Genomic DNA, 9,885 nt, shown 5'->3' with positions numbered 1-9,885 from the left:
TAGAATTATTTTCATTTAGGATATTTTTTCTTGTCTTGTTTTGGTGTTTATAGTTATTTGTTTCAATTTAGTCATTATTATAGTTCTTACTACAAAATTATATATATATATATTAATTAGAAGTCTCTCTTTTTTTCTTCTAAGACAAAGATCTTTCTTTTTATTTTATATTTGTACTGTAAGAAGAAAAAAAATTATATTTGAAGTTGTTCAGTTCTGCAACATAACAATTAGCATTGATATTGCTGTACAAATATGATCTTTTTGTCAGCATCTTCAGTTCAATGCAGTCTGCGTTGAGATCCTTTGAAGACTTTTTTGACCCTTCTCCATTATTATTCACTTTCTTATTGGCGCCACTTTTACTTATTTAGAAACTGCATTCTCTGTCTCCTTCATCTCCCTCGTTTTCTTCCACTTCTTTCTACCACCGCTTTTTGCACTCTTTTTTTTTTTTTTTTTTTTTTTTCTTATTCACTCGATTAGCTTCTTTAGATTGCCCCAAAATCACGTTATCTGTTTGTTCATTTCACCAACGAGGTGTTTTCCTTTTCTTCAGTTATAAACATTAAATGGGAGAGTTAAGTTTTCATTGCAATCTGGGTTGATCAGTTTGGACTTGAGAGGAAACTAAAAAAGAAAAAGAAGCAATCTTGCGTGGTGGGGTTGATCCTGTTGTTTAAAAAAAGTTTTTTTTGTTTTTGGTTTTTAATTACCTTTGTTGTTCGAAATGTATCAGGGTGTTCCTGTTGCCTGCAGGACCCGTAGCAAGAGAAGGGTAGTTGGGAGTGGTTTGAGAATGAGAGTGAAGAGGAGAAAGGTGGATGGACGTGTTGTTGATTTGATTTGTTTGGATGATGAAGAGGGTCCAAGTGAGAAAATTGAATTGGGGTGTGGCGCTTTATCTTCATCCGGTGATTTACTCGAGGAGGGTTTTGAGTATTTGGGAGAGAGTGATGATGATCCTGAAGAGGTGATTGTTGTTGGTGACAGTGATGTTGGGAGTGATGAGGAAAAGGGGTTGAGGCATTGTGAGAAGATGTTTGAGGGTAAAGAAGAAAAGGAGTGTAAAGAGGAAAAGGTTAACTTTGAGGATGATGAGTACGGTGGTAGACGTGAAAAACCGGTTGTAATGACGCGAAATAGTGAGAGTGAGGGTGAAAGTTGTGGTTCAGATGAAAGTGATAGTGAGGATGGGGAAACCAGTGATGAGGATTTTCGGGTTGATGATGATGGGGTGGAGATTGAATGCTCGAGCAGTGAGGAGAGTGATTCTTCTTGTGGTGATGATGATGATGAAGATGAGGATGATGAGGATGATAGTGATGATAATGATAATGATGATGATGATGAGAGGGGGGAATACAACAAGATAGTGAAGGAGAGGGTGAGTAAGGTGGAAAGTGGATCTGAAAGTGTTGGGATAGAAACAAAATCTGACACAAATCAAATGCAAAATAACTCATCAGAAAAGATGGTGAAGGAGAGGGTGAGAAACGTGGAGAGTGCAACTGAAGGCAGTGGAGTTTGGAGAAGAAGAAAAGTTGAAAGGAAAGATAATGAGCAGGTAGATGAGGAGGAAGAGCGAGAGGAATGGATTGGTCCTGATTGTGCTAGTGCGACCTCTTGTAAATCTGCGTTTGCTAAGGAGGAGAGACTGAAAGCAGAAGAGAAGCATGAAGCAAAGAGAGTTGAAAGTGTCAGTGCTGATGCTGAAGTCTTTGTTGATCACTTTCAAAATTCTAGTAGTTCAACGCCTTCCGAGAATGAAGCACTAAATACAAGTCACCAAAGTGTGTCACTGCAGAAAGAGACCGGAGATTCAGCTGTGGCCAAGAAGAGTGAGAAGAATGATAATGTCCATGCCAATGCTAGTGTCTCTGTCGATATTGAAGAACATGATTCGGAGCCTGAAAGGGAGATTGATATGTTGTGGGACGAAATGGATAGGATGCTTCGAGATGGAGAAACTGAGATAGGAGATCCACCTGTGGTCAAGAAGAGAAATAAAAATAATAATGCCAATCCCAATGCCAATGTACATGACTGCTTGAATCTTGATGAACATGAAGGAAAAGGGCATAATCATGCCAGAAGAAAAGGTGTGAGAAATTTATCATCTTTTCAAAAAATCCAAGATAAGATAGGATATTCAGCTGAATATGTAATCAAGGAGGACAAGGGAAGGGCGCACAAAGAATGGTTTAATAGTCATAATCGTGAGAAGTTAAGAGTGGTGGATGATGACGAAACTAGAGACAGATATCATGAAATCCTAAGGATGCCATCAAGAACAAAGGACCAAGGTTTTAAATTCTTTACTGAATGCTTTTGGGGCAAGCATGATACTGTTAAAAATGATTCAATCGAGTTCGAAGAAAATGATCATGATGTTGGTCAGAGTCAAACTCCCCCATTAGTTTGTCGGGGTGAAATTCCCTTGAATTGGGACTTTATGAAAGAAGAACCTATTGAAAAAACAGAGTCTGAGAAGGAACTAGATATGTTGTGGGGTGAAATGGATATGTTGCTTCGAGCAGAAGAAATTGGGTTACAGGTAACTCTTTTTACTAACCGAAAGGCTAGTTATAGTCATTATATGCTAAGAAGACTTAAATTTTAAGTTTGTATTCTTATGTGCATGAGTGAAGTGGTGCTTAAGAAGGAACTAGTGGACTAGTGGTAGCATGTGAATTTGAATATTTGAACTGTTCTGAATTCTTTATGAATGGATAGATGTTCAAACAAATTGGCAACTAACTTTGTATGTTATGATTTATAGGTTGGTAATATAGGGACAAATGAAGCAAGCGAAAATCCAGCCTCCCATTGCAAGCATGACACTATTTTTAATGAGGAGATTGGGATATATTGCAGATGGTGTGGTTGGATAGCTACGGAGATCAAATATATTACGCCACCATTTGTAAGCCTTGTTTGAAATTGATGATAATTTATAGAAAACTAATTTGCTTAAGTTTAGAATGTTGAGGAGACTTTGTCATTGCCATAGTCAGTTTCTTTTCACTTATGAACTCAGGCATAAAGGTTGATATAACTATGATGCTCACTCACTATTGTTTAGTATTTATGTGTTTTTTTCTCGTGCTAAAAGTAAAACAGTGATTGACTGCTGTGGGAACCATAGATTTTAAATATATATTGGCTAATGTGTTTGGTTTAATTGTCATGCTTAATGAAATGTTATGATAGGATGTACTAATAATGTATGTGTACTTGTTTGCATTTTGCATGATACAGGTGGATTCTGAAAGATCAGGTAGAAAGGGGTCAAACGGTGGAGCGAACACCCCACAATTTGATGGGGATCTGTTTAATGGTTCTGGAAATGACTCAAAGGCAGTGTGGTCTCACGGCACAGTTTGGGACCTTATTCCTGATATAAGACAAAGCTTGTATCCTCATCAACAAGAAGGGTTTGAGTTCATTTGGAAAAACTTGGATGGAAGCATTGACCTTGCCAAGATAAAGAGGGTTGGCCCGCCTTGTGAAGGTGGATGCATTATTTCTCATGCTCCTGGAACAGGAAAGACAAGGTTGACCATGGTGTTTCTTCAGACATATTTGCAAGTGTTTCCAAAGTGTCTACCTGTTATCATTGCTCCTGCTAACATATTGCTTACTTGGGAAGATGAGTTGAGGAAGTGGAACATAGGAATTCCATTCCATAACCTGAACAATGCTGATTTATCAGGAAAAGAATATGCCATAAATAAAATTGACTGGTCTGGCAATCAACAGCATAATAAGGATACCATACGAATGATGAAGTTGTGTTCATGGTACAAAGAAAAGAGCATTCTATTAATCAGCTACAATTTGTATGAAAAGCTAGCAGGGGGAAAGTCTGAAGCTGATGGTGAAAAAGATAAGAAAAATAGGAAGATGAAAAAAGAGAAAAGTGCAGGGACTAGGGAGCACATTGAAAAAAATGCTTTGGGAGAGGTTCTGCGTGACAAACCTGGTTTGCTAATTCTTGATGAAGGGCACACACCAAGGAATCATCGTAGTTGCATTTGGAAGGTTCTATCAGAAAGTAGAACTCAGAAGCGAATCCTTCTCTCTGGGACACCTTTCCAGAACAATTTTATGGAACTTTACAATATTTTGTGTTTAATGAAACCATCCTTTCCTGACAGCATACCCCAAGAACTCAAGAAGTTTTGTCAAAGTAGACTAATGCATGACAGACAAGCTTCAAAAGATGTGAATTGGGAACCCGCTACTTCTGGAAATCCAGCTGATGAGAAAATAAACCAGCTAAAAATGCTGATGACTCCCTTTGTTAATGTTCACAAAGGTAGCATTCTTCAGAAGAACCTTCCTGGCTTGAGAGATTGTGTGCTGGTTTTGCAGCCAGATGGTTTCCAGCAACAAATGTTGGAGAGCATTGAATGTTCTCAAAATGGACTGAACTTTGAACACAAGTTGGCCTTGGTCTCAGTCCATCCATCCCTTTTCCTCAACTGCTCTCTGTCAGAAAAAGAAGAAGCTGTCATTGACAAGGATCGGTTGGAAAAGCTTAGGCCAAAACCTTATGGAGGGGTGAAAACCAAGTTTTTGATGGAGTTTGTAAAACTTTGTGATGCAGTTGATGAGAAAGTCCTTGTTTTCAGCCAATTCATTGATACCTTGTGCTTAATTAAGGAGCATCTTGAATCCACCTTTAATTGGTCTGTGGGCACGGAAGTGTTGTATATGTATGGCAAGGTTGACCAAAAGCAAAAACAGTCCCTCATTCATAGCTTCAATGATGCAAATAGCCAAGCAAAGGTGTTGCTTGCTTCTATAAAAGCATGTTCTGAAGGCATTAACTTAACTGGAGCTTCAAGGGTTGTGCTTGTTGATGTTGTTTGGAACCCCTCAGTTGAAAGGCAAGCTATTTGCCGTGCATATAGACTAGGGCAAAAGAGGGTTGTTTACACTTACCATCTTCTTGCACAGGACACCCCTGAATTCACCAAGTATTGTAAACAAGCACAAAAGGACCGGTTATCTGAACTGGTTTTCTCAAATAAAAATGCTGAAAGTGATAAGGTCAAGAGTTGTGGAGTAGAGTTTGAGGATAAGGTTCTTGATATCATGCTTCAGCATAAAAATCTTAAGGACATGTTTGCTGAATGTTTGCTACAACCAAAGGACAGAGATTTGGAAACTGGCCCCCTAATGCTCTGATTATTTAATTTACGTAAAGTTATATATGATTCAATCATATTTTTTGTTTAGGACAGAAAAATGTTGACGGCAAGAACTACTGCTAATGGTTGAATACAGAAGTTCATTAATGACTAAAGTCTTTGATCATGCAGGTGTCATTATGATTGTTGCCAAAAAATGAATAAAATTCTAGAATTTTTTCGATTTATATCTGAATTATATTTTTTGTTCTGTTTTGCTTGTATATACCAGTTAACTGTTGGAATAACTCTGGACAACGAGTACAGTACGGGTACATGGCAGTTGAAATTTTTCTACTTTTATAATTAAATATTTTAAAATTTTTATACTTTTTTATTTTCCTTATAAATTTGGTTAAAAATTGTTTATGTTAAAAAAAAAAAAATTATACAGGTAAATGATGTTTGCTTGTTAACTTAATTATATTTTATTGTTTGTTTTACTCAATCACGAATTAATCATTTTTAGTATTTAAATACTTGTCATAAATATTTTTAATGTGTGTAAAGTTAAATCTATAATTTAAATATATTAAATCACTTTTTGTGTAAAATTGTAAATTTTCTACTCTAAACCTATTATATTTGTTTTGATTTAAATATGTTTTTAGTTCCTCAAATTTAAAATTGTTATTTTTAATCCTTATAATTTTTAAAAATATTATTTTAATCTTTCAAATCACTAACAACATATCTGAAAGTGACAAATTAAGATGATTATGCAATATCAATTAAATTTAGTGATATTTTTACTAAAAGGGATACTAATAAATAAATTTTATGTAATAATATTTGATAAATTTCTTAACATATAAAGACTAAAATATTTTTTTTTAAAAGTTACATGAATTAAAAATAATAATTTTAAATTTGAGGGACAAAAATAAATTTATCTTAAATTTAAAAGATTAAAAACATATTTAAATAATTTATTTTCACCTTTCTCTTTCATGCTCAGTTTTTGACAATAAATGCAATTGTAAATCCAATTTGTGGATTTTGAACAAGGCTTGGCCCCAGTGGAATGGTCACACTTTGTTGCTTGTGTAGCTTGAATATGTTGAGAGAGACTTAATAACTGTAGATGATACAAATGTTTATGTAGCAGTAAGTTATCTGAAGAGTTGCTTGCATCATGTGGCTCGAGATATATGAGAATAATCAAAGTGGCTATCCTTATTAACCATATAAAGTGGAAACTAAAGAAAATTGAAAACAATTTGTACTTCAATTTAAGTGGACAAGGCTCATTTTCAGATAATTTGTTGACCTGTAAACAGAATTCCCGAGTTAAAGTTGACTATCAAAAGCATGGGAAGTTGGAGAATGTTTTTCACCGGCATGTGTGGATAACATGGATTTGACAATCTCATTACATTTTGCTTGTTCCAAGATTGACCTAGAATAAGCATGCTTGTAATTCTAGATAACAAAAAAATTATAACATGACAACATAATTAGACATATAGTTACTCAAATAAAAATGATATCAAATGATCCGAAATAGTTATTTTAATATAATAATGTGTGTGTATATATATATATATATTATTAATAATTTCTTTTAAAATGATATATTAAGTTCAGATAAAAATAAATGTACATTACTAAAGATAAGAGGTTGTGAATTTTTTTTAAGAAAAAACTTTTGTTGAAGAAAAGAATCTACAAAAAACTTCCGTTGAAAAAAATGTCTAAAATTGCATTGGTTTGAGATAATTAATCTAATTTAATATAAGGTAAACAAAGCAATTACTAAAATATATTCATAAAATTATTATTTTTAATATAAATAACATAACTTATAAGTTCAAAGATGTTTATTACAAATTTTAATTATAATATAATTTATATAATTAAAATATCTATTTGTTATAAAATAATAGTTTTAGTTATATAAAAATAATTGTTCATCTTATGTTATATAGGCTAATATAATAATTATAAAAAAATAAATATGAAACACATTTATTCCCCTTCTCTCTTAATATCATATTTACTATAAAAATATATTGTTTAGATTGATAATGTCTGTAATGGATTTTGGGAGAAAATCTTGAAATGTTGATTTTAGAACCCATAACTCATTGCATGTGTTGCTTTTTTTTGAATATGTGAAATAACCTCTCCTCTTGATATAAATATCATCTCAAACAAATACTAATAAAATAACCCCATCAATGATATTAGAGTGGTTATGGTGACAACCAATAAGTTATAAATAAAAAAAAAGTGATAAGTTATAACTAAAAAAAGTGATAAATGATAATGTGATATACAAAGATAGATTTTGTTGCATGAAAGGTTAGGTCTCCCATTTGAGGAGAGGATTGTTGAGATATAAACAAGGTCTCACATCGATAAAATAAGAGAAAAATAACCTTATAAAACACACACATACTCCAATGATTGAAAGACCTTTTGGGTGATAACCAAAAGTAAAACTGTGAGAGTTTAGGCTCAAAGCAGACAATGTCTCATCATTGTGGAGCTGTGTGTGAAATAATCTTATAAAAATAATAAAGTTATAACCCTTTCCTCATGATATAAATATCCCCTCAGACAAATAGCAACAAAATAACCCTATCAGTGGTATCAGAGTTGTAGGTTGGATTCAATAACAACCAATAAGTTATAACTAAAAAAGGTTATAACACTTTCCTCTTGATATAAATATCTTCTCAGACAAATACCAACAAAATAACCCCATTAGAGGTCTCACTCAGTGAAACCCAATGAACACAATGAGGCTTCGTTGAGTGAGTGAAGCTTGCTTAGTTAGTGTAGGTCCTTGGTAGGGATGAGTGTGTCACTTAATAAGAAACGAGGTGGTTTCACTTAATGACAAATGGTATTTAAAGCTGAGGCACATTGTAGTCGCTCAACAAAGGGAGTTTCACTAAGTGATGATTGCCCTAAATTTGGGACATGTTGTGGTCGCCTAAAGATAAATCCTCACCAAGCAATGATGGGTCTCTAACTTTTAGAGGCTAGAGTGGCTCTCTTTCAACGACGAAGAGGTTTCTTATTAAGAATGTTGCTTGGGATGGCATGATGTGGTGGCTTGCTTAGCCAAGTTCGGTGGCTAAGTGAGTGTTGGCCCTTATTTAGATGGGGCATAGAGGATCACTTAATGAGTGGACCTCACTAAGCAAATGTTCCTTGTTGTGTAGTTTCTTGCTCAATGAGAAAGAGCTCACTTAGTGAAACCCCTATTTTGCTAGATGGTGATTCAAATGTTGTTGTGTTGTTTTCTTATGGCCTTGGTGGGCAAGAAAATGAGTGTTGTGATGTCCAAGGTATGAATGAAGTTGTGCTTATCCTAGTTGGGTATAAGTGGTGAGTTTCTAGATAGCCTAAAAGGCTAGGAATATGAGGTTTTTGCCTCAAGTCCTATGATGTGGGACTATAGTTGGAGGTGTTATGTTGATTAACATTTTATGTTGTTGATGTTGATGATATATGTGTGTGTGTGTTGTTGAGTTTTTGATGCATGTACAAGCCTATTATGGCTATAGATGAAATGCGTTGTTTGTGCTTTGTTGCATACTATTGAGAGTGAACATAGGGAAAACTTGAGTCCCTAATTGACGGTGTTGTAGGTAGATGTTGGTAAGGCGTGATCCTCTTCATCCATGTTGTTTTTGAAAAGCCTTTAAGCCAGTTTAAAGGAGACTTATGTGTTGTGTTGTTTTGTAGAATATGCCAAATGATTGGATTTTCGAGAGCCTGGTGCTTCATAATCTTAGATAGAGACATGTTTTCATGAAAAAATGATCTATTCTCCTTTAAAATATGTTGTGAAAATGGTACAAAGTGATCTTCTTTATACTAGATGTTAAATGACAATGTCTAGGTTTTGGGAACTCAACTGTTGAGTTGGTACATAAGTCGAGGGTGGTCTCCTAGGATGCACCCCCACCTAGTGTTGGAAGGGTGAGTGGTATTTTGGTAGAAGATAGTGGGCTAAATCTATAAAGGGTTTGGTTTTGCAGATTAATGTCCTAGTATGCTCATATCGAAGTTGTTTTATACCTGACCTGTAATATGGACCTTCCACATTTACATCAATGATACCTAAGTGACTAAGGCTACTACTGTCTGATAGATTTGAGTCAAGTAAATCACTCGTTGTAGGAAATCTTTGATGTTCGTGCATGATGACACATGGTGTAAGTAGGCACATTGTTGTTTTGTGATGTATGCATGTCATGGCATACAATGATGTGTTGTGATGTGGTTTTGCATGGATCTTTATTATGAGATTGCTATGATGTTATAAGCATTGAGGCTTGATGGTGTATGATTTGCCTAATGATATATGCACTGTAGTATTGTTGATACCTTGTGTTCTTTTTTATAAAACTTACCATGTTGTTTGTGTTGAATATAATGATCGTCATTGACATGATAACATACTAGGTATAGCTTGAGGAGAGTGGCTTGGAGTTATTATGGGCCATCTTAAGTGATTGAACCTAGAGATAGATGATATCTTGTCTTTTGTAGTTGTAAGATAGAATCAACTATGTTTTATAGTTGATGTACATGTATATACATTTGAATATTTTAGGATTGTAATCTCAAAAGGGATTTTTATTTTTTTGTTTGACGACTAGAAACTATTTTATTGTTTTTGTCTTGGTTGATTGTTGAGATTTCCATTATATACAAGTTTTGTACATGC

The 9,885-nt window shown here is 34.4% G+C and overlaps 1 protein-coding gene across 1 annotated transcript; it reads left to right on the top strand.

Annotated features, from left to right (window-relative positions):
- Window positions 1-365: 365 nt before the first annotated feature.
- LOC109812995 (SNF2 domain-containing protein CLASSY 4) lies at window positions 366-5,196 on the top strand. The gene is made up of 3 exons (XM_020377088.3): window positions 366-2,557; window positions 2,783-2,926; window positions 3,262-5,196. The coding sequence occupies exons 1-3, from the start codon at window positions 731-733 to the stop codon at window positions 5,194-5,196; spliced, it is 3,906 nt and encodes a 1,301-aa protein (XP_020232677.3). The 5' UTR covers window positions 366-730.
- Window positions 5,197-9,885: the final 4,689 nt, after the last annotated feature.

The sequence above is a fragment of the Cajanus cajan genome, chromosome 4 (assembly GCF_000230855.2).
Source record: "Cajanus cajan strain Asha chromosome 4, NIPB_CcT2T_4, whole genome shotgun sequence".
Classification (NCBI taxonomy): domain Eukaryota; kingdom Viridiplantae; phylum Streptophyta; class Magnoliopsida; order Fabales; family Fabaceae; genus Cajanus; species Cajanus cajan.
Note: the sequence above shows the minus strand (reverse complement) of the source record. Positions and strands in the feature narration are given on the sequence as shown.

Coding starts and splice junctions, on each gene's coding strand:
- LOC109812995 (XM_020377088.3), top strand. CDS start 731: ATGTATCAGGGTGTTCCTGTTGCCTGCAGGACCCGTAGCAAGAGAAGG. Junction 2,558..2,782: donor CAGAAGAAATTGGGTTACAG/GTAACTCTTTTT, acceptor TATGATTTATAG/GTTGGTAATATAGGGACAAA. Junction 2,927..3,261: donor AATATATTACGCCACCATTT/GTAAGCCTTGTT, acceptor TGCATGATACAG/GTGGATTCTGAAAGATCAGG.